Source organism: Drosophila willistoni, chromosome 3R (genome assembly GCF_018902025.1).
Source record: "Drosophila willistoni isolate 14030-0811.24 chromosome 3R, UCI_dwil_1.1, whole genome shotgun sequence".
Classification (NCBI taxonomy): Eukaryota; Metazoa; Arthropoda; class Insecta; order Diptera; family Drosophilidae; genus Drosophila; species Drosophila willistoni.
The window spans coordinates 8,239,217-8,262,305 of record NC_061086.1 but is presented as its reverse complement, the minus strand read 5'-3'; the positions used below and the strand labels follow the sequence as shown (position 1 = coordinate 8,262,305).

Genomic DNA, 23,089 nt, shown 5'->3' with positions numbered 1-23,089 from the left:
TATGAGTTTTCAAACTTGGCAAGTTTCACAGTGATTCTATGATTATTGAGTTAATAATAATATAATATCCTCTCTTCAAATTAATCTGTATCTAACATAGTTACTAGCATCAATTAAACAGAAAAATAAAAGTTTTACTACTTAAGTGTATAAAATCTGAAAATTCGATGCCGTATGAGTCAGTCGAACGTAAAATTAAATGATAATTAAATAAATTAAAAAGCCATAAATAAACTCAAAACTCATCACATTGATTAACATTTAGAAGTCTTTAATTTTCAATTAAAATTTAAGCAAGATTGTTGCATTTTAGATATCAATTTATAAATTCTTTATGGGGAAAATCATAACTAAAGCAAATGTAGACAGTAAAAAACCCATGTTTATCATCTATTCAAAACATTCATTTTGCTTTTGCAATGCAAAAACTTAAAGATTACTTATTAAATACTTTGGTTGCATCACGCGAATTACATGACATTTCATGTGGTGTAATGTCAAGACAAGGAACAGTCAATTAGCATTCCTATTCACCACGATCATCGCTAAGCAATTCGCTCTACACTTGAGTTATTCATTGGAATTTAACTAAAGCAATGATCAATTGGAGGTAAACTTAAAATATTACGTATACGTGCATTTATGGTAAATTAAGTATACGTAAGCAAATAAATTTGCTTGACAAGAGACACGCACTCGTTCAATTGAATTCAATTGAATGGAACGCTACAAAATAAAACCGCAACAAAAAAAGAACCAGAAATACTGATAAACTGGAAAATGGAACAAACAAACTATTACATCCCGCTGACTTTGATCCACAAAAAAAAAAACCATTTATCGTGAGAGAGGCAAATGAAATTCAAGTTGTAGGCGTTAATTCTACGTTTGATGACGACAGAGGCAGAAGCAGAGCCAGAGGCAGAGGCCAGGGCAGAGGCAAATGCTAAAAAGGCCGGACAAAAGAGTAAGCAGAGACGTTGAGACTGGGTCACTGTTACGAACATAAGAACCGTACTCAACTCGCACCAATACCAGCACATAATTAGATGAAGAGTTTGCGAGAGTGTGAGAGGCAGAGACAGAGTCAGACAGACAGGGAAATGGTGAGAGAATCAAAAGAAATGGAAAGAATGGCGGGAAGTAGACAAAAAGAATCGAGACGGCGACTTTTGCTTCTGACAGACTTCGCTTTCGTTTCGCATATTTTTACTTTTGGCTCTCTTTGGAGTATTGTAATTTATAATTTATTTGAAATTTTTTGTTTTCTTTTTGCTTAACTTTCACACGATATAAAAACAGAGAAACACAAAAAAAAGAAGCAAAAAATAAAGGTTCCCGCCCACGCCATTGCCTGATAAGCCTTTCCACTTACCATTACCCTTGCTAAAGTGGAGTCTCAAGATTTTGTCATGCCATTTGCCATTTATTTGTTCAAATCATAATCTCTCTTAGCCACAAGGAAATATTAGCCAATAAACCAATTTATTGCCTCTTTCTTTGCCATCATCATTTCGATGACAAATAATGTGTAGGAAACCGAACTTAATAAGATCATAAATCACTTATAAGGCTAATGGAAATACTAAATATTGTTGATCCCAATTTGGGAAATGCTCAAAATGTGATCATGGCGAAACAAAGCGTTAAATTTTGGACACACACACATGGAATTTCCCCAAATATAAACAAAATTACCATTTGACAGGGTATTGGCAAGACAACAGAAATCGCAAAATAATTTCCTACTTACCTTAACAATTGTTTCTTTAATTGAAATTTCAAATCCGCTCAAAGACATTCGCTTTTTTTGTTGTTTATGAAAAAGTTGTGGATTTTTATTTGCATATTTTGTTAAGTTTAACATTATAAATAGATGTATAATAAATATATTTTTGTATGTATGTATATGTATGTATGTATTTAGATATGTATATATATATATATATATATGTATATTTCTGATGCTTCTTCTGGAATAGATCATGGTCGTTTTTGTATTATTACCAAACAAAATCTTAATATATTTTAGCCATTTACAGTGACAGAAACATCGACATCGACAACGGAATCGGCATCAGCATCAGCATCGTTATTTCATTAAAAAAATTTCATTTCATTTCATTGCATTTCCTTTTTTAGTACACAAAAATCACTTGAGCAAACACAGGGAACATGGGTATGGGGACGAAGAGGGTTATTTTTTTTGTGGGGAAGAGAAGATGTTTGTTTTCCGCCCGATATAAAAAGATAAATATTTTACACAAAAAAAAAAAACAAACCAACGATAATTATCAAAAAAACATATAACAATTGTTTAAGTATTAGTTGATATATGTATGTTTACATATATATTTTAATATATATATATATATTTGACATGTGTAAGTGTGTATGTATGATGTATATATTGTATGTACGCTTACCTTACGTGCTCAGCATTTTAAGCTACAGAAGTAGCACCTGGAAATCTCCAGACCCCAAAACTGGCAACGTTGTAAGGTTTATGTGTGTATATGAGTGTGCGTGTGTGTGTGTGTGTGTGTTTGCGAGCTTAAAATTAAAACAAACTTAAAGCTATGCCTATGCTTGTGTGTGTGTATATATGTATATATAGCTAAGGTATTGCACTATGTATAAATATGATAAACAATTTACATCGAATTTATCTCTTAGGAGTTTTTAATGCCCGAAAAATAAAGCCCTAGGGGAAAAAAATTACATTTAAGTCAGAGCAAATGATGTAGTGGAACTTAAGGAACAGCAGCTAAAATTGCAGTATTATTATTGAAATAATTTACAATTGTAAAAGGATGTTAGTTAAATTATAAGAGACAGGGAGAGAGTGAGCAAGAAAGACAGACAGATAGAGAGCAAGAGCGAGAGGGATATAGCGAGGAGGTTTTTTTTAAACAAAAAAGAATCCAGTAAAGTTAATTGCAATTGGCTTGTAAATTTTTACGGAATGTAATTCTTTTTTTTTGCCACTTTTCCTTTTCTTTTGTTTGAAAATTTAATTATTTTTGTTATTATTATAATTTTTCTTGTTGTTAAGCCTCTCTAACCATGACCACACGCAGTTTCGGTTTCATTTCTTTATTTTTTATGGAAGTTTTGGTGAGTGGGGGGGGGGGGGTCTGGTATAGGGGATAGACAGCGAATGGGGGCAACTGCATCATCATCATCATCTTTATTATTGATTGATTTCTCCCATTATTAAAATCCAAAACCCAATCTCAACTAGCACAGCACTTGTCCAGCAATCTCTCCTTTCCATTCTCTACTTTCGTTCTGATCCTATTTATGTACGTCACACCTGTATCACCATCTGCTACTCCAACTAAAATATCCTTAACTTGCTTCCGTACAGCCCATAGCCAATTTCAGTTGCGCCGTTCACCGGCTCGAGTTGTTGCCGCATGCCTCGATTGCTGTTGCTCCTTGTCGCGTAGCTCCTTGATGGCTCCAACTGTTCCAAACATAACCTTGGCCGTTAGTTGTGTGGGTTTGCCATTACCATTTGCATTTGCCTCGCGATCCAATCCTGTATTCGCATTGGCATAGGCACTCGTATAGGATACATAGTTATTGTTGAGATCGCGTCCGCAGCTGCATTGATGTGACATTGTTGCACGTGTTCTTCTTCTGCTTTCTTGAGAGTGTTGAGAGTATGGTTGTTGTTGTTGTTGATGACGTTTGTTCTTTTTTTTTTTTTTGCTTGTTTTTTTTGTTTTTGGCACGTTCTGACCAATCAGAAAATGTCCAGTTGGTTGTCCGTTTTTGTGGCTGGCCAATTGATCGCACGTTTGGATAGAAATGTATTCGTTTGTTATTTCCGCCGTTTGATGTTGTTGTTCTTGTTGTTGTTGTGATGGGATTTTGAGTTTGTGTGTGTGTGTTTTTTCTTAGTTTTTTTTTTTTTTTTGCTGCTTTTCGAGTTTTCTTGTTGCCTCGTCCGATAGTCGTAGTCGCTCACACTTTCACAGACTCACTAGAACTAATTTCGAAAAACTGTGATGTTGTTTTTGTGGCCAGACCCCAAGCAGCCAGTGGCAGCAGCTGCCGTCGTCGCAGCAGCAGCAGCAGCAACACGATGAGCAATCCGGAGAGCCACAGAGAGCCATATGCGGTGGATCCAAGCAGCTGCTGAGCAAATGGGAGACAAGAGTGAGCCTCAAACTATAGCCCAAAACTTGCGCTGCTCTGCTCTGCGATCGTTTGTACTGTGTGTATGTGTATGTGTATGTGTGTGTGCGAGTGTGGTTACATTTTTTTTCTGCTTTTTTTTTTTTGGTTGCAGTGAAATGATAAATTTCTCTACACTTTGCAGCACTTGATCGTGGATCGTGGATCGTGAATTGGCGCTTCGGCTTACGAAGCTCAACTGCTGCTGCTGCTGCTGCTGCGGCTGATCATGGTTTTTGGGGGTTGGTGGGGAGGCGTGTAGGTATAGAGAGAGAGAGAGAGGAAGAGAGAGAGAGCTTTCTTGATTGCAACCGACAGTTATTTCTAATGACTCTTCCTTCACCGCTCTACCGCGCTTCATCTCTGCTTCTACTCTTTTAGTCCACCCTCGAACCCACTGCCAGCCACCCATTCTCTTCCTCCCCCACAACCCCCTCTCCATCCAGCATGCATATAATCGCTGACGCTGCGCTTGTGTAATCTTTACGTCGTCGTCTTTGGTTTTTTTTGTCTGTAGTTTCTGTTGTTATTGTGTTTAAAACAATTTGCAAATTCCAAAGGCACGCTCAGGTGAAAATCAGTAGGCAATGCAGCGCTACTGATGCTCACCTGTTGCCTCTCGGCTTTTGTTGCTGTTGCTGTTGCCTGCCCCTGCTGGCATTCATTAAGTTTCATTCACCTTTTGGTTGAACAACAAAAAATAAAAACAAAAAAAAACAACAACTAGTACTGTCTGTGTTGTTGTTTTTTGTCTTTTTCGTATACATATAACGAATTGCATTTACATTTACATAAGAAAAAGCAATGTGAATTGAAATGGTATAGAACACTAAAAAACTAGAGCTGAACCTGACCTCAAATAAATTGGCATTTTTCTAACATGACATAAAGTTGGCCAAATGGCTAAGAAATGGCCAAAACGCATTCGCTTTCGATCAGGTGTGTGTGTATTCGTGTGTGTGTGATTGTGTAAGTGTGTGTCTATGTATGTGCTTTGTGTGGAGCAAATATCACTTTCCTATGCCGCGAGACTTGTATGACCAGTTTTCTCCAAGAACTTCGGTTTGACCCATATACACATAAACACACATGACAGGCCAAAGAGAGAGAGAAAGAGAAACACACACGCAGTGCTAGAGAGAGCGAGAGATAGTGAAGCGAGAGAAATGGAAACATTTATAAGTGGGTGGACAGAACAGAAGCAGAATCTAGAGAGAGAGAGAGAGCGAGATAGAGAAAGAGAGAGATCAAGAGAGCGCAAGTGTTTGCAGCAGAATTGTGTAGACTTTGAAAAGAAAGCGAAAAAAAAGAAATTTCAATGCAGCGAAGCGTAGAATGGAGAACGTAATGTTCAGATACACAAACATATATGTACATACATACATATGTACGTATATATACATATATATTCACAGAGTAGTACCCACTCACTCACTTCACTCACTCCTCATTCACTCACTCACCTACTTCTTGGGCGAGCATAACGAAAAGTGTGTCAGCGGCCAAATGGATGGATAAATGGATGGATGGATGGCCAAGAGCCCAAGCAGCATTCTTTAGGCTGACTTTCCGGCTTGTAATGAACACAATGAATACTTTACGTATCCATTATATTATTATCTATGTACATCATTGGCAGCCAGACTATCTTCTACTTTAAAAATGAATTCATATTTTTTTATGTTTCTAGCTTGTTTCTAGTTTGCTTCATATCTAACGCCACATAAGTTCATCTGGATCTCAAGTGCACATGGGGCACTGCATTTTTCCCAAGCGCAGAATCAATTAAAATAAAGACAAAAAAAAAAAAAACATTGAAGAGAAGAAAAATATATATACACAAACTAACGAAAACTTGTTGTGGGAAAAATCTCCGAAAACCTGCATAAAAATCGTGATTTTCATTTTTTTCTTACTCTTTTTCTTTACCGTATATCCATAATGTTATTAAAGGTATATTAAACAGGTTGACAATTAAAAAAACGATAATGTGACTTAATCCTTAATAAGCAAGTAGTTTAAATAATAGAATTCTGATGAAGGAGATAGCGGTTTGTTAAACTATTTGTATTTTAAATGAAAAAAGGTTTTTAAATTAAAGTTTTAAGTTTTAAGCTGAAACCAGCCTGTCGACTGAGCCACCAAAGTTGGCCTTAAATGCAACAGGTTTGGCTAACATAACTGACAATTATCTATTTACCCCTTGCTGAAGGATACTACAAAGTCGGTTCTTTGTTCAAATATTTTTGGAACAAAAATATTTTCTTTGGTGATTTTTTTTTATGTTTTTGCTTATGCATTTTGAGTATTTCTTTTTTTTTTTTTTTTTTTGGTGGGAAGTTTGCACTGTTTGTGTGTTGGAGTAGGTGTGGGTTAAAACTGGTTGGGTGCTCGTTTTTTTTTTGTTGTCGTCGTTGGTCTGGCCAACTGCTTAGGTTTCCAGCCGCCACAGATGATGATTTATAGCTGAACTTGTCTTCTGGAACACCAAAAATAAAAATAAAAATAATTGAAATTACTTGATTTTTGGTCAAACTGGTCAGCAAACTCAGAGTTCATATGTGTGTGTGTGGTTGTGTGTGTGTGTGTATGTGTAGAGACATGTATTTCATGATATCCTTCATATATGACAGCTGGCAACGCCTAATGAGTCTATGGAATACGATTAGTCCGATGGGAAATTTATTAACCTGTTCCGGTGCGATGACGCGGCGGCCTTTCGAGCCGTTTTGCTTACTCCTCCTCTGTTTCCAGGCTATAGACAAACGCCGCATTACCAGCATTTAGCCATGGTTCTTATTATCAGTGTGTGTGTATGATTTATGATCTATTGGCCATGGTGGTTATGGTGGGTTCAATTCTACCAGCAGGTCTTCTTCATCATCATCATCACAAAGGGCTTTTCTGTTTTGTTTATAGAATGGCAAACGCATTCGAAGTGCGACATTGTCGATTGACGTCATGCCACAATTGTTGTTGTTGTATTATTGAAATCCATAAACCTGCAATATTTTGTATTAATTTCTAGTAAATTGGTAATTGCTTTACAAATCTCAATGCAATTTCATTTACCCAGTTTTAGCATTTCCCAAACGATTTCATGCTGTGTATAGATTACGTATACGTCCCGTTAACCACTCTCCACTCTCTACGGCAGGATAGAAGGCCATTAGCTTCTTACAAGTGTAGCTACGAAAAGCCAAGATGTAATGTGAATATTTTCCAATTAGCAAACGATTTTTGCGTTACGTAATTAAACTATTTACTACTAAATAAAACAGCAGGAGTTCTATGGCTTGATGGCTTTATAGCTTCATTGCTGCTTCCACTTTTCGTTCTCCAATATGGCTAATTAAGGCAGAACAGCAACCATGTAATGTGAGGAGTTTGGTCGACTGATTTGCCAATGATACACCCAGTAAATTCATTGTTAGATGCTAAAAACATTGTTTAAAACAAAAATCATAGACCTAAAACATAATTTACTGGAATTTGGTTAATTTTCTTGTTATTATTCTCATCTTTTCAACTCTCTTAGTTTCATTTTCTTGAAATTAAAGGGATTTGACAACATTTTCAAGTGAAATAAATGTAAATTTTATTTCTTTAATATTTACTTTAACCCAGCTCAGTTATTGTGAATGTGAAACAAAAATACGCAAAAAGAAAAGAAAAGCATATATGTAGATAATCGAAGGAGCAGGATGCGTTATGCAGGGCAAATTTTATACGCCCAATGGGCGTTGAGGACATTGTGAACAACATGGATATCTGGCATTCCGCTTAGAGAAATTCCTTGGCGTTTTCGCTTTTGATATGTTACAGTTAAAGGATGCGCATGTAAGGACAGAAAGCGAGAGAAATAAAGAAGGACACGACTGCTTGCATGTCATTTAATGTTGTAAGCTGTCAGTTTAGCTTGCCCTCTCTTGCGATAGAACACCACAAAGATGGAGGAACAGTCGCTTTTTTCCCAGGCCCAATGGCAGAACTAACAAAGTGTTTTGCCTTCTTTTTGCATTTGACTAATGCGCGCTCCACCAACTTGACATATTCCAATTCGAAATGAGAAATAGTTGGACACAAACACACGCACACACATATACCAGATATGAAAGAGTGGGTTGTTCTCGGAATAGTGGCCTTAGCGTAGGTGTTGGGCTGCAGGTTATATCTATTTACTTCTAATGAAGTCTACAATATATGTATATATATGCATATAATACGCAAAGTCCAGCTAAAGTCTAAAGGCTTTAAATCCTTGATTTTGCAACTCACCTACAAACATAATAGAGAAGATGAAAAGTATATTGTTTCAGACTTTGCCAATTACCACACGGACACCGACACGGCGAGAGAGAGACAGATATAGAGAGAGAGAGAGTGGCAGACTCAGGGCCAAGATGGTAAAGCTGCCAAATCGCAGCACAGTTACAACAACCACAGCGGCAGCCACCTGTTGTTGATACACATTGTAGCCAAGGATACGTAACACGAACCACATACAACTTACCAGTACCCACTACCACCCACATCTACTACGAGGCAGCACCACCTCCATCATCATTTCCCTGGCACTCGTGTTGAAGCATAAACTCACCACACTTTGTCGTCATCTGCTGTGCGCCGTGGGTGTTTTGCCTGATAAGGAACGCGCGCGAACAACGAATAACGAATATTCAAGCGAGAATACAAAAACAAAAAACAAAAAAAAAACAAAATCCATCGGCCTGGGTTCTCATATAAGAGCCAGCGTATCAACAGATGCGGATTCAAAAGTTAACCGACATTTGATCTGTCAACGTGGAGGAGCTGGTGAAAGAACTCCAACAGCCAAATAATTCGTTAGAACATTTAGATATTTGAGATTCTGTGTGCAATTTCATCGTTTAAAGTGCCAACAAAATATTAAATAAAATATCCAAGACAAACAATAAACTAATAAAACACTTTATTGTGTATCGTGTGTGATTTGCAAACTTTGATGTAAGTTTATAGGCCTAAGCAATTCTATATTTCATATATTTAAAATCAAAGTCTAAAGTGTCCTTGTAAAAAGTTGTGAGAGTTTTTTTGTAGGATTGCTATTTAGTCAAATCTTGTATTAGGTATTACTAAATACAGCTAAATAGCTGTAAATTTTGTAGCATACTTTTTGCATAATTTTTTTTTCTTTTGAGGGGAAATCTATGTATGTATGCATGTGTTCTCTTTAAATATCATATTTACCTGTTTGGGATTATTCAAAAATATTTCACAGCAGATTATTAAACCAAATGGTATACTTCTTTTTTCTGATTATTATCCATAAGAGCTGCAAGTAATTTAGTTAGTCTTTAAAGCTTAAACGTAGAAAGATAAAAAAAGGGAATTGCCTCTTTGGAATTAAATTAGCAATTTTTATAAACGCATTATTTTTGCATTGAAAGAATGTTTTTCCTTTGTGATTAAATAATTAACAAATTCAATTATGTGAAATTGATTTGCATCAAGTGGATAACTGCATATTAACACTGTGGTAGTTTATTTATATGCCTTAAATTCTCTTTTTATTTTACATTTAAATGTTCACGCCATAAGGTAATAATCAGGAATCTAAATTCATAGATAAAACAGGTTGAACATATTTAAATCTCTAAGTGATAGTAGAAAACGTATGATCTTTAAGGAAAAACGTGTATAATCATACATAGTATATAAGAATCACCAATAGAGCAAGCTCGAAAATCTAGTAAATAGGATAATGGAAAAAGTGTAGTACAATCAACAATAGAAGAAATTTGAAAATCTAATGAATACGAAAGTTATAAAATTATTGAAGTATAAAGCATTTTTTGATAAAAGGAAATAGCACACTATTTTGTTTTTACAAGTGTGAAGAATGGATAAAAATATTTTAAATATAACGCGTAATAAATGACGAAGCCTGGTAATGATATGAACTTGAGTGTAATAAAGCTATAAATTCAACCTGTTAACCTTTTGTCCTCTCAATGATTGTAGATATCAATCGAAAGATTATCATCGAGCAGATTACAAATCGAACTTTTTTATTAAAAAATCGCTTTAGGGTCAAATTTTATATAAAAGAAAGTGCCAAAGAGGTCGGCAAACAAATCGAACTTCTTTGGAGATAACCTGGTATAAGTTAAAATTCTAGTAAATTAATTCTTACCAAATTTTATACTAAAACTTTTGTAAAATTTATGAGCTGAGAAGGGATAATCAGAAGCATTTTTTTGTTTATACTTTTTGTAATGTAAAATTTTTTATCTAAAAACCTTTGAAAAAATGTAATTAAAATCCCAAAATTACTAATATGGATTGTCATAATTAATATCTAAAATTAGGCCAATAGATTGGATCCTTATTTCAAATTGTACATTCATTTTTATCCATCAAGCTAAAATTTACAAATATGTGCCCTAAAATGTATGCTATGATTTGGAAGCATGAATGCAATTCCGCCTAAGGCATGAGATCAGAGAGGTTAAAAAATTCAATTGACTTTCCTTTTCTTTTTTTTCTTTTTTGTGCAATTTACAAAGAAAATGTGATTATTGACAAATGGCTTGAAGCAAATGGAAATGGGAATGAATGACGCTGTGAAAAGCCAAGAACTGAACAATATGTAGCAGCGAGGGCGTTGGATTCCAAATAGAATTTCAATTAAATAAATGACAATAAATCCGCCCCTCGAGCACAAGATAACAAATCGAAATAGAAACCCAAAAGCCATATCCAAAAATATTGAATAAACAAATCAAAAGACAATTGTTGATTGATAGGGGAGAAAGAGGGCGGCGGATGATGTAAAGATGTAACTAAACTATAGCCGCAGGGTCTTCTTGTTTGTTCGCAAAATAGTTACAAGGGATGCCAAATTAAAGAATAACATGTAGGGAATATATATCCGCCTTAGGGTGGTTGGAATGGGATTATGGGTCGTTTAGCCGTTCTTTTCTTTTGGTTTCTCTTGTTCGTTTGGTTTTTTCTTCTCCTCTTTGTAAGAAAGGAATTGAGAAAGTTGCAACCGTCATAAATTGATGTAAAGAAGTTAGCCACTTCATTACCTCAGCATAATTTAATTAGGCATCTTAGGTAGAGAATTGGCTAATGGTATCTCTAGCCTCATGGCCTTTGCAATTTAAAACATATTGTTGGTATGTATGCCGCAATTGCGGCTCAATTTGCTTCACTTTCACCTAAGGGCTAATATGGGGATGATTCTGTCCGTTTTTCTCTGCCGGTGTGAAATTGCTTTTGTGCTCGGCGCTTCTTATTTCTTTTTTGTGTTTCATGGTCGCTGGAAAGTTTTGCAAAACTTAATTAGAAAATAGCAAAGCGTCGACATCGCCTTTGAATTTCCGTTGCATTTTGCTAATCGCCGCTGCGGATATGAGAGAAACCTAAAGGCAAACACACAAAAACCAAACGAGAGAGAAAAACTTACGCTTTGACGCATAAATTCATAAGCAGATAATGTCGGGATTCGGGTATTTTGTTCTATTTTGTATAGGGCTTAGGGACAAACAAGTTTTTATTGCTTCAGAAAGGTGTTGGCGATATTTTAACGCACACACACACACAGACACACAAAACACATCATGTTGATGTTACTCTTTTGTAGATTTACGATACTGCCTGAGTTGCCGTCCATGGCATGTCCATGCGGTTGATAAAGTCTAACAAATGTGACGATTTTCCGCCTATTATCTTGTGGCCTGTTGCGTTACTTTTATTGTCCTGCGTGGAAAATGCACAGCTGCTCGCTGTTTGCTGCTCTCAACTCTATGTCATGGCACACACACACACACACACACACACGATTGTAAATCATAAAAGGTCGCTTCTGGCCTTGACGTTTCTTGTGGTAGCTTGTGCTGAACCTGTTGCATGATTTGTAGTTCTATTCTATGTTGCATTGTGCAATTTATGATGATATGACTTTACGAAGAGGAAACATTTCTTCCTCCAAATGTTGATGATGCTTTTGGCAATTTTCTGAATATAATTTTCAATTTTTAATTGTCGCCATTTTGTTTACACTTCATTATGGATGGGAACGTGCCATCAATTGGCATCAAGCTTGGCGGCTTTATTGTGTGTCCATCATGTCAAGTCAAGCCTTTTGGCCTAATGGAAAATTGTTATGACCTTAAGCATTGTCGCCGCCGACGGCGTCAATGGCGGCTACTTCATTTGCCTAAGTAAACAACAAGTGGGTTAAAGGGTGACACTTTGCTGTTCCTACGTGCGTCGGATGACAAGGACTTGCTTGACTTTGACTTTAGGTTTCTGCTGAAGCTGTCTGAGTCTTAAGCAAGATGCAGATAAAAAACAAAATACAGCATTTGCACTCCCTCTGAATGACAATGACAATGCGAATGCAGGCATTTTATTGACACAACCACAAAAGTTAATGGCTGACATGAAAGGACTGTTACTGTGACTCATTGTCAAATCAAGGTCGCACGACAAATCAGCAAAGGATGCTTGAGAGACAAAAGAAGTTGTGATATTTTAAGAGGAACTTTTATAGTAATTGTTAGGTTTTCAATAATTAAGTGCAGAGCCTGAACAAAAGTCCTTACGAATGATATAGGAATTATAGAGAGTAATATCACTAACCATAGAACACATAGATGGGACAAACTCATGATTTTTTGATTGCAAACGCTAGCCTAGTCAAGGAACCCCAGAGAACTTCGGGAAAACCCGAACGTTCATACTCTCAATGAGAGCGTAAAGTGGGGAGAGGGCCAAGCAGCTACGAAAAAATTTCAGTCTAGCATAGACTACAGAACGACGAAGGCAGGCCTATGTCGCTTGTGATTTCGTTCTGTCTATGTATGTGTACACTCGTCTGTACATGCTCCGGCTTCGTAGTGTGTGTGTGACGTGAAGTTGTACAACATCGCATTTCAATAGCTCGCTCGACCAAAATTTTTAATTTTCGACAAAACAGCGACAATGCGAATAAGATATGCCCCTGTGGAAAGAATATCAAGAAATATTGGCATTATGTTCTTATGTATCTAGGTGGCTGTGCCGATAGAGTGTTCGCTTGGCGATTGGAATGTCGCTGGTTCAATACCCATTTCGGAACCGACCAATATGGTTTTTTTCTTCTATTTTTTAAGAAAAATAGAATAAAAAAGAAAAATAAACAAAAAATAAAGAAACAAAAAAAATCAACAAAAGAAAAACAAAATTATAAAATAGAAAAAAACCTTATTTAAGCCGACGATTTCGAGTTGGGAATCGAACCAGGGACATTCCCCAAGACACATTACCAACCGAGCACTCTACCGGTACAGCCACCTAGATACATTATGCCAATATTTCTTGATATTCTTTCCACAGGGGCATATCTTATTCGCATTGTCGCTGTTTTGTCGAAAATTAAAAATTTTGGTCGAGCGAGCTATTGAAATGCGATGTTGTACAACTTCACGTCACACACACACTACGAAGCCGGAGCATGTACAGACGAGTGTACACATACATAGACAGAACGAAATCACAAGCGACATAGGCCTGCCTTCGTCGTTCTGTAGTCTATGCTAGACTGAAATTTTTTCGTAGCTGCTTGGCCCTCTCCCCACTTTACGCTCTCATTGAGAGTATGAACGTTCGGGTTTTCCCGAAGTTCTCTGGGGTTCCATGACTAGGCTAGCGTTTGCAATCAAAAAATCATGAGTTTGTCCCATCTATGTGTTCTATGGTTAGTGGTAATATGTAAAAAAAAATGGGTTAGTTAGAACCAGTTATTAAAAATATTTCTGTAGTTCTGTATTCAATAACTTTTTTTCAAGAACTCAGAAAAAAAGCACAAGAAGAGACTTAAAAGACTAGAAGGACTAGAAATCCAGCAAAGAGAGGTTAGATTAAAATAGATTTTGACTCCTGGAACTAATAGAGTCGCCTTTGAAACAATTTGTAACCAGACTTGTTGTATTTCAATTAAAACTTCACTTTTTCTTTATTTATTTATCGTTGTTCTTAGAACTGGTGAATTGAAACGGCTCAAAACTAGCTCGCTAGTTGTCTTTACATCAACCACTTAGTTAATAAAGAAAAGGGCCATCAAAAATTAGTTTATTAGAAGTTGGCTAGTTAAAAACATGAAATATGAAATAGTTGACTGGAGTTTAATTGTAGCATCGTGGCTTTGAGATTAAGCCACTCAGCAAACTTTAGTAACAAGGACAACGTCCCCAGTGAGAGACAAACTCATTAAGCGCGGGGCAAATTTAACTTTTTAACGAGTTCAAATACTTAACGCTCGACTTTTGCCTAGTGGAGTAGCCTGCAAGGCCAGCAGAATACAGCAAATTTAGTGTAACTCTGTTGTCTGTTGCTTCTGCTGCCGTTGCAATCCTGCCTAGGACTTTCCGCATGACAAACGCGGGGGCCACATTTTTGGGTGTCCTTTGTGTTTGGTGTGTGTGTGTGTGTGTGTGTGTGTGTGTGTGCTATTGCTCCTGCCTCCTGTCAACGTTGCGAAATTTGTTGCCCGTTGACATGTGCGAAATTCCTGTTTGTTTGTCTGCCGTTTTTTTTTTTTTTTTTTGTTATTTTGGTGAATGTTGTTTCTTTGTTTTGCATATTTGTAAACAAATAAATATAGAACACCAAATGTCAGCCACAAAGTATGCAATGTTTTTTGACAGTCACTCCCCACTGTAAAATGGCGAATGGAATGGAGTTAATGTTTTCGAATTCTATCATTCTCTTTGCTCACTTTGTCTAGTGTAGAGAGAAAACGCACGTGCTTGTAACCACAGGCCCACGCCATCAAAATGAACACACTACATGCCCATACCCTGTTGCTGTTGGCCATATGCTGCCTCGGCTACATCTCCTGCTCACCAGTTATTGGCCAGGAGCCACGCAATCCAGTGGCTTCAGATGGTGATGCCGAAAATGATGCGGTCGATGCCCTGATCGGAACAGCCATTGACGATGGCGGCGACATTGATAAGCGTGTGGAGCGTTATGCTTTTGGTCTGGGACGTAGAGCCTATATGTATACCAATGCTGGTCCGGGAATGAAACGTTTGCCGGTCTATAACTTTGGTTTGGGCAAACGATCACGACCCTACTCCTTTGGATTGGGCAAGCGCAATGACTATGACTACGATCCGGATAGCGAGATGGACTTTAGAATGGCGCCGGCGAATTACATTCCAGCTGAACGGGCAGGTGAGTTATTGTCTGTTCTTTCTGATCTTTAAAGTAAACCAACAGCGGTTAAAGACATTAACAAGTTTCTCAAATTTTCATCCTTAATATGCATACATTGGACTTACTTTTGAAATTCTCTTCATATATTTTCTCTACAGCTCGTCCAGGTCGCCAATCCAAGCGTACAACGCGCCCACAGCCCTTTAACTTTGGCCTGGGACGACGTTAGGCTGGTTGATTCTATGGAAAATCTATTGAAGTCACAAAAGTGGCACACACACACAAACATAAATATCCAGCCGTGTGTGCCATTTATCAAATTAACACCTATATAATAATAACAAATTGTCATAGAAAGGCAATAAGATTTAAAATAAAAAAAACAACTCTCTCAACTTTTAAATCTATATGTCAAAAAGGAATTAATTTAATTTAAAAATCATTTTTAATGATGGCGAAAGGCAAGTTAGTTTTCTATTTTTTAGTTTAAACTGCAATATTAAAATTGCATAAAAAACAAAAAAAAATATTTAAAAAAAAAAAAAAAAACAAAAGAAAGCAAAAACTATTATGTGCAATTATCAAGATTAATATATGTATGTATTATGGAAATGTTATACGAATATGTATATTATACCATTCTATTCTATCCGAATTCAATTATTCAATTATAACTATATACTGCATATATATATATGTATATAAATGTGTATTTGGGGCAACTTTTGGAGAATTGGAGCTGCCAAAATTGGCATTTGTTGTAACCGAAATTGAGAAGAGGCATTATTGATCCATACAGTGCATAAAAAAGAAAATTATAAATTATATGACAAATCGATGTAACTAAATGTTTAAACAAAGTGATTATTAATTTAACTTTATATATATATGTATACTATATATATATATATATATATATATATATGTAGACATATATGTAATTGCAAGCATATTTAAATAAACATCAAACTTGGCACAGCAAAATTGTGCAAACAAATTTCTTTAGTTTTTCATTCATTTATTTATTTTCTTTAATAAGTCTTTTTCTTAAAATTAATCACTCAATCAGTCTAGACTTAACATTTCAACACGAGAGCATAATACAGTAAAAACAATTTGAAATAGACATACATTTAAACAATAACTAACACATGTCTATACCCAACTTAAGTAGAATGGTGTCGAACGCAAAGACCGACGACTGGAATACATAAGGACTGGAGCGTATTACACCAAAATCTGGTTCCCGACTGGGCAAGGCGCATGGCTGAAATGTTCGAGCCTGTCGATTAGGATGACGTCCGAGCGACGACGATTGTGGCTGATATTTTCGTGTATTTTCCTTCATTTTCTCTTTGCGAGCCACAAGCTTCTTGGTTTCGCGTATCATATATATGGCGTCTGTATTATTCATATAGTTATGAATAATCTAAAAAAAAAAAGAGTCAAAAAAGTGAGCATGTAAAAAAAGAAAACGCAGGTGAGAAACTTACGCGACGCTTTCTTGGGCAGTGGGCAAACACCCAAATGAGAGTGCATAAGGTGTTAAATATCTCACAATCCTTGTCACACCAACGCAGCAACATTTGGGCGACAGTCACCAGACCGCCCTCTTGAAATGTGTTGACCGTGGTGCTATTGTAGCGGGCAAGGTTAAGGATAATACGACTGCAACGCTCGATTAGCAATTTATCCACCTCCGAGCGTATGGCTTGGGCCATAATGCCATAACAGAATGTTGCCATAAATTCCGAACACCACATTAGTAAATGTGGCACATGACGTGAGAGATTATCTGCAAGTACGAGTTTATATATATAAACATTTTTACATACAGACAAAAGACATACCTAATCTAGTGAGCACAGCCAGGGCATCGGAGGCTATAAAACGACCACGTAGAAAACGAACAGAGTCCTCCACACGGCAGCGTACCGAATTGGCAACTAAAGCCTCGCGGCGCAGTTGTTGTAGACGCTTGCGAATATCAACCAGTTTCTTGCCGTGCTTGCGCCGAGCACAATATCCACGCCAATATCTTTGTATAGTTCTTGCTGCCCGCTTTCGACGAATCTCCTCCATCATCTCAGGTGTCATCAATTTCTGGAAGCGTTTACGAGCCAAATAACCACGCACGCTGGCCTGAAAGATCAACGTAGAGCTGCGGAGTAGTTGGAAATGTTTACGCTGCTCCAGCATTAACCGACCACCGCGGAACTTCTGCTGTATGTGTATAACTATGCCTCGTAAGTGCACAAATTGTTGGCGCTCCTGGCGCATTAGGCGTGTGGCCTGAAATTTACGCTGCACTAAAAGGACACCGCGCTTTAGCTGCACATAATCATTGCGCTCCTTAATCATTAACTGGCGGGCACGGAAACGACGCTGAAGTGTTATGGCAGCCAGACGTTGTCGCTGGAATTGCTGACGTTGCCGACGCATCAACAGAGTGGCACGTACCCGGCACTGCAGTAGACGAAGCTTGTTAACAGTTGCCATATATATGACACGCTGCCGACGACCCTCCAGGATGGCACGCCACCTCTTTTGTACTGTCAAAGTGGCCTGTTGCAGGCGTTTAAAATCAAGACGCAATCGTTTCATCTCCCGTAAGCCACGCCACCAATCCTGCAGACGAGTGACAGCTTTCTGCTGGCTTTGGTAAATGAAACGCTGCTTTCTCATCTTTATGGTGGCACTAAAACGTTGCTGGACATATATGATCAACTCGCGTTGCTTCTGATATAAGCAACGTTGTTGCCTCATTTTCAACTTGGCTCGATAACGTGCCTGCATCTGGATCACTGTATGGCGTAGAAGTTCATAGGACTTTCTCTGCCTGAGCATGGCTAGACGAGCGCGATAGTGGCGCTGCAAGGTGATGGCAGCTTTTCGCAATGCTAGGAAATGACCTCGCTCACGCTGTCTCATCAGATGTCCTCGCCAATGCATTTGAAGACAATTGACTGCTGCTCGAGTGCCGCGATATTTAGCTCGCATGAAACGCATTGCTTTAGTGGCACGGAATCGTCGCTGCATATTTAGGGTGACTGTTTGAAGTTGAAGAAACTCTTTACGTTCTTTACGCATCAGTTGACGGGCACGCCAACGTTGTTGTAGTACCACTGCTGCCCTTTTAAGCTGAAGATATTGCTGACGCTGACGAAGCATTTGATGCTTGGCACGAAAACGAATTTGCACTAACCGAACGGAGGACACCAGTTGAACATATTTAGAGCGATATTGACGCATTCTTAACATGGCTCTCCAGCGGCATTGTATATTTATGGCAGATTGACGGGTCTTGAGAAAGTCAATTCTTAGTCTCAACATTTCCAAACGTCCACGATAGAATCTTTGAATTTGTATACTACTCTGGCGCAGCTTGAGGAAGTCTTCCCTTTGCCGCCTCATCTTTATGGTGGCTCTCCAATGCTGTTGTATAGTAATTGTGCTTTGTTTGATAATCAAAAAGTCTTTACGTAGAGATCGCTTAAGAACAAATCCTCGCCAATGTTGCTGCAATTTTAGAGCACTCGAACGGATTAATTGATAGCGAGATCTCTCCTTTCTCATCAATATATTGGAGCGCCAATGTTGTTGTATACAGAGCGCAGATTGTTGCAGTTGAAGAAACTCTTTCCTCTGCTCACGCATTAGCCAAGTGGCACGCACACGCTGTTGCACATAAATGATGAGTTTCCTTTGCTTCAAATAAGACTGACGCTGGATCTTCATCAGACAATAGTTGCGCCAAGTGGTTTGTATATGAGCAGCAGCTGCCTGAATCTTTTGAGAATATTGCAAACGCAATGTGGCAGCCGCATCTAGCAATTTATTGGCAAACAGACGACGTCTCCAAATGCGCTGTATGAATATAGCTGCTTGACGTTGCTCCAGAAACCGTTTGCGTTGAATACGTCCCAATCTCTGGGCTCTCCACCAGGTCTGTATGTGGACAATGCTGCGATATTTCATATACAATTGCTTTTGTGCCAAATAACGACGCGTGCACTTCTGTAGAATTATAGCCGCCTGGATACGTTCCTCTCTGTAGATTTTGGTAGACTTACGCGTCTGATAGCCACGAAAAACGGCCTGAATCCGAGTGGCAGCCACATGACGACGCCTTAGCTCCTTCTCACGTATGCGACGCTGTATAATGACATAAAGCCAACGGCGTCGCCACCACAGCTGAATAATACGAGCAGCAGCATGAAATTTAGGCGATCGAAACTTGTAGATAATTTGCCAAAGCAATGACAGAGTCTTCTCGCGATGTCCATCCACAATATCCGGAGCGGAGATATCTCCGCCAAGCTGAAAATCAGCCGAACTTAAAGCTCCCAGAGCCAGTTTAACGTTGTAAACTCGCTGGAGCCTAGATATGGCTGGAACTCTTAGTTGGCGGGTCAAATCATCGCGCAAAAGGATAATCTCCATGACACGGGTTAGACGCACACCATCACGCAAATCGATGGCAATGTTGGTAAATGCATAGTTAAATTCGTCCAGGAACGTTTGCTTATGCTGAAGCACATAGCCCAAACGACGCAATTCTCTTGTAATATCACCAATATTGGCCAGCAGCTCGGAGGCAAAGCGTAAAAGAATATCTTTGGTCTCCTTGTGTGGAGATTTCTTGACAAACAGACACGGATTATGCATGACAATGCGTTTCTCCTTGGCCTGATCGAGAAAGAGCAATAGGAAGAGCATTTTCTGGAGTGTATGCCGTTTAATTGTCTCTGCATACTCCTCGGTTAGTGTATAGGCTTTACTGTACTTCCGCTCCTCCAGCTTATTGCGGAATAGACGATTTAGAATGAAGCTACTCAGGCTGACCATATCACGATTCGATTGCATTTGAATTTTCTCACCGAAAACGACCTCGAGACCCAAACGCAACCACACCGGATTGAAACAAAGCAATAATTCCAATATGGTACGCTGCATCACGACATCCAAGTGCAGATTACGATCACTTCGAATGCGCAGAGATCGCTTACCGATATAGACGGCAACTTGGGAGCAAGGTTGACACATTTCTTTGCTAAAAAATAATTCCACTGCCGCACGACGTAGTGTCTCCAGGCGGAATGTGGTTAGATAATTCACAGACTGTTGTTCCTTGGTGGGGGCCACGACCAACTCCTTGTTGCGCACCTCATTAAACAATTTGCCCACATCGATTTTACTATTCGTATCACCATCCAGATCAGCGGGAATTGAGACCAAGGCATTGAGCCATTTTTTAAAATCAATCTCATGTCGCTCCACAGCCTTCTCGTCCAGATACATGGTTGAGGCCATAAACGGATCGGTTGTGGTTGTCGCTGCAAATGGATCAGGATTTATGTATGTTTGCATATGCAACTCGGAATCGTAGAGTTTGATGGGTGATTTCACCTTTCTCGGTGTTTGAGGTTTTTTCATTAACGATAATGTCTGAGCTAGCTTATACTTTTTGGGTTGAGTAGGAGTCCACGATTTTGTGCTTACGGCCGAGGCATTAGCTGGTATGGCGGCATTCCTAATCCTCTCGTCTACTCTTAATTTCTTGGGTGGTGTAATCACTGTGCCAATGGTTGCTACGCCATGCAACGATTCATTGCTATAAGAGTCGGAGAAGCTCAACTCATCGGAGCGACGCTTTTGTGCATTTGCCTTGGCTTTTCGTCCAATTTCATGGAGATTGAAACGACTCGATTGGGCCAGGATCTCATTATGATTAAAATGCAAATCCTGCTGGCCACCTACAAAGCTGACTTCACTGCTGGTAGATGCATCCAAATCCTGTTTTTTAGTTGTCTTCTGCGCCTTGAGCTGCACTTGTTGCTCCTGATAGTAGCGATTCTGTTCTATGGAACGTATCTGTTGCATTTCATTAAGATTCGGCATTGAACCCTGTATGGCAAATTTAGTCTGTGATGAGACCAAGGATAAGTCCTTCATGGATTCGGAGTACTTTCGCAGCGGTGAGCCAATTAATTTGATGTCACGCTTCAGATCTTGCGGGCGACTTTTCACTGGACTCTTTTCAGCAAAAGTTTCTTCTTCTCGTATGCATTCAAGCACTCTTTGCTGCGTGGCATGTACTATGGTGGTAGTTCTGTTCATCATGGCTCTCGTGGGTGTCTGCAGTTGCATTAGTTCGGAATGTGAAGAGTCTGCTGTGTCTACAGAGAGATTTATGGTCTCTGAATGCTTCACATCAAAAGTTGTATTGTTAATGGGCTGATCTTCAAGCTCGAGGCTAGTTAAGCGACGTGGTTTCATTTCTGTGATTGATATAGTCAACTGTTCGTGGCTCTGGAGAATCGGTGTTGGCCAGGCAGCTAGGTTATCTGGCATTACCTTAGCTATTGATCCTGGGCCATTTGTATCATTGAGTGGTGTGAATTTCAGTTTGTCAATCATATTAAGCACATGTGCGGGCGTCATAGGACTAACATTCTCTTTTGAGTCTCCTTGATGAGACTTTGGTGATATGTAGCATGCCTCTTCTATCGGTTTTATCAAATTAAAATCGCACAGTGGTGCAAATTCCGGAGCAGTCTTAGCCTCTGTCACTGGTGCTGTCCGGGGACGTGAGCAAGCACTGGATGCACGCCATTGTGGTTTTGCTGATGCAGCGACTCCACTTGAGAGACGCTTTTTTGGCTGCCCTGCAGCTGCGGCCACTTTGCCGATTTTTGCAATATTGCCTGTAGGAGATTTCAGCTGCAGTGTCTTACCCACTGTGGGAAACTTGCGCGTGTTCTTAAATAAACAAAGATTACTTTAGAGGGATGATTTTCAGGGGCTGGTTGTCTAACTTACTTTTGCTGGCTGATTGTTAATAGACTTGAGTATAACCATAATATCTTTGCGAAAATTGCGATTGTCAAGAAGCTGTATTGTTTCTTTGCAAGCTGTTTCGACTTGTGGACTCCAAACCAGTTCCATGGACACCTCTTCGAGTGCCGGCACCGTATGCTCCAGCCACTCCATGGTAACATTATGTTCCTCTTTAATGGCCTTGCTGACTTTGACCTACAAAATGGAAATTGATCAAATAAAAAAGAAGTGGCGAGTGTTTTGTGGTTGCCAAGGAGTTTGTCACACTGATCCATATCTCTATATTTTCTAACCTCAATTGCTTCCTCTGAAGTATTGATGATACGCAAAATTCGCCTTGCCGTCTTGGTTATGGGAACATCTTCAAATTGGACAATCGACTTGGCCGAAAAAGGCGCCATGACCACTTCAGTCGGTTCGCGGCCCTCCATTCGCTTCCTTTGTTTTGTTCGCGGGGTGACGGTAATCTGAGAATCAAGCATATACATATATCATTAATCAAGGTCATTAAGGATTTTGTTCACTACTTTAAACAAGCGACTAACCTGAAAGGCGCTCATCTTGTCTCTTTGGCAAACAAACGACAAACAAAAAAAAAACTATGCAAAAATCAAACACAAAGCAATAGACGCACAGCACGAAACAATATTCATTAGCAAATTATCACTTTAGTTAACACAATTAACAAATTCCTATACACAAAAACAAAAACGCTAAACTGTAAAACTGTTAAATACAAAATCAAGCGCCAACTGCGGCGTCTCGAAGTCAGTGCTGCCAACATTTCGTTGCATCAAAACGCTAAATCAGCCTTTGAAAAAAGCTAGAAATAGCTAGAAATATTTCTTCGTAGCCAAAAAAAAAGAAAATATTT

At 38.6% G+C, this 23,089-nt stretch overlaps 3 protein-coding genes and 1 long non-coding RNA gene across 6 annotated transcripts; 1 reads left to right on the top strand and 3 right to left on the bottom strand.

Moving 5' to 3' along the window:
* Positions 1–2,591: 2,591 nt before the first annotated feature.
* On the bottom strand, positions 2,592–3,982 carry LOC6651471. Its single transcript, XM_002073225.4, has one exon. The coding sequence runs from the start codon at positions 3,624–3,626 to the stop codon at positions 3,384–3,386; it is 243 nt and encodes an 80-aa protein (XP_002073261.1). The 5' UTR covers positions 3,627–3,982; the 3' UTR covers positions 2,592–3,383.
* A 2,505-nt stretch (positions 3,983–6,487) lies between these two features.
* LOC111519470 lies at positions 6,488–7,733 on the bottom strand. Of its 2 annotated transcripts, none has more exons than XR_002724382.2 (3): positions 7,435–7,733; positions 7,258–7,374; positions 6,488–7,187 (listed from the first exon to the last, which is right to left on the bottom strand). It is a non-coding gene; the product is annotated as an uncharacterized LOC111519470 (long non-coding RNA). The 2 variants fall into 2 exon arrangements; XR_002724381.2 differs by having other exon boundaries at positions 7,452–7,733.
* Positions 7,734–8,972: 1,239 nt separating this feature from the next.
* Positions 8,973–15,835, top strand: LOC6651470 (allatostatin-A). Of its 2 annotated transcripts, none has more exons than XM_023180321.2 (3): positions 8,973–9,171; positions 14,947–15,393; positions 15,534–15,835. In XM_023180321.2, exons 2-3 carry the CDS (start codon positions 14,991–14,993, stop codon positions 15,602–15,604), a joined length of 474 nt encoding a protein of 157 aa, XP_023036089.1. In that variant the 5' UTR covers positions 8,973–9,171; positions 14,947–14,990; the 3' UTR covers positions 15,605–15,835. The 2 variants fall into 2 exon arrangements, with proteins under 2 accessions (XP_023036089.1, XP_002073260.1); XM_002073224.4 differs by having other exon boundaries at positions 14,942–15,393.
* Positions 15,836–16,388: 553 nt separating this feature from the next.
* On the bottom strand, positions 16,389–22,967 carry LOC6650950 (protein abnormal spindle). The gene is made up of 6 exons (XM_002073223.4): positions 22,761–22,967; positions 22,509–22,682; positions 22,198–22,410; positions 17,226–22,137; positions 16,869–17,170; positions 16,389–16,804 (listed from the first exon to the last, which is right to left on the bottom strand). The coding sequence occupies exons 1-6, from the start codon at positions 22,773–22,775 to the stop codon at positions 16,520–16,522; spliced, it is 5,901 nt and encodes a 1,966-aa protein (XP_002073259.1). The 5' UTR covers positions 22,776–22,967; the 3' UTR covers positions 16,389–16,519.
* Between the last annotated feature and the right edge of the window lie 122 nt (positions 22,968–23,089).

Excerpts from the sequence above, each read along its gene's own strand:
- LOC6651471 (XM_002073225.4), bottom strand. The coding sequence starts at position 3,626 with ATGTCACATCAATGCAGCTGCGGACGCGATCTCAACAATAACTATGTA.
- LOC6651470 (XM_023180321.2), top strand. The coding sequence starts at position 14,991 with ATGAACACACTACATGCCCATACCCTGTTGCTGTTGGCCATATGCTGC. Across the intron at positions 15,394-15,533 it reads CATTCCAGCTGAACGGGCAG|CTCGTCCAGGTCGCCAATCC; the intron begins GTGAGTTATTGT and ends TTTTCTCTACAG.
- LOC6650950 (XM_002073223.4), bottom strand. Across the intron at positions 17,171-17,225 it reads GGCTGTGCTCACTAGATTAG|ATAATCTCTCACGTCATGTG; the intron begins GTATGTCTTTTG and ends TCGTACTTGCAG. Across the intron at positions 16,805-16,868 it reads ACTGCCCAAGAAAGCGTCGC|ATTATTCATAACTATATGAA; the intron begins GTAAGTTTCTCA and ends TTTTTTTTTTAG.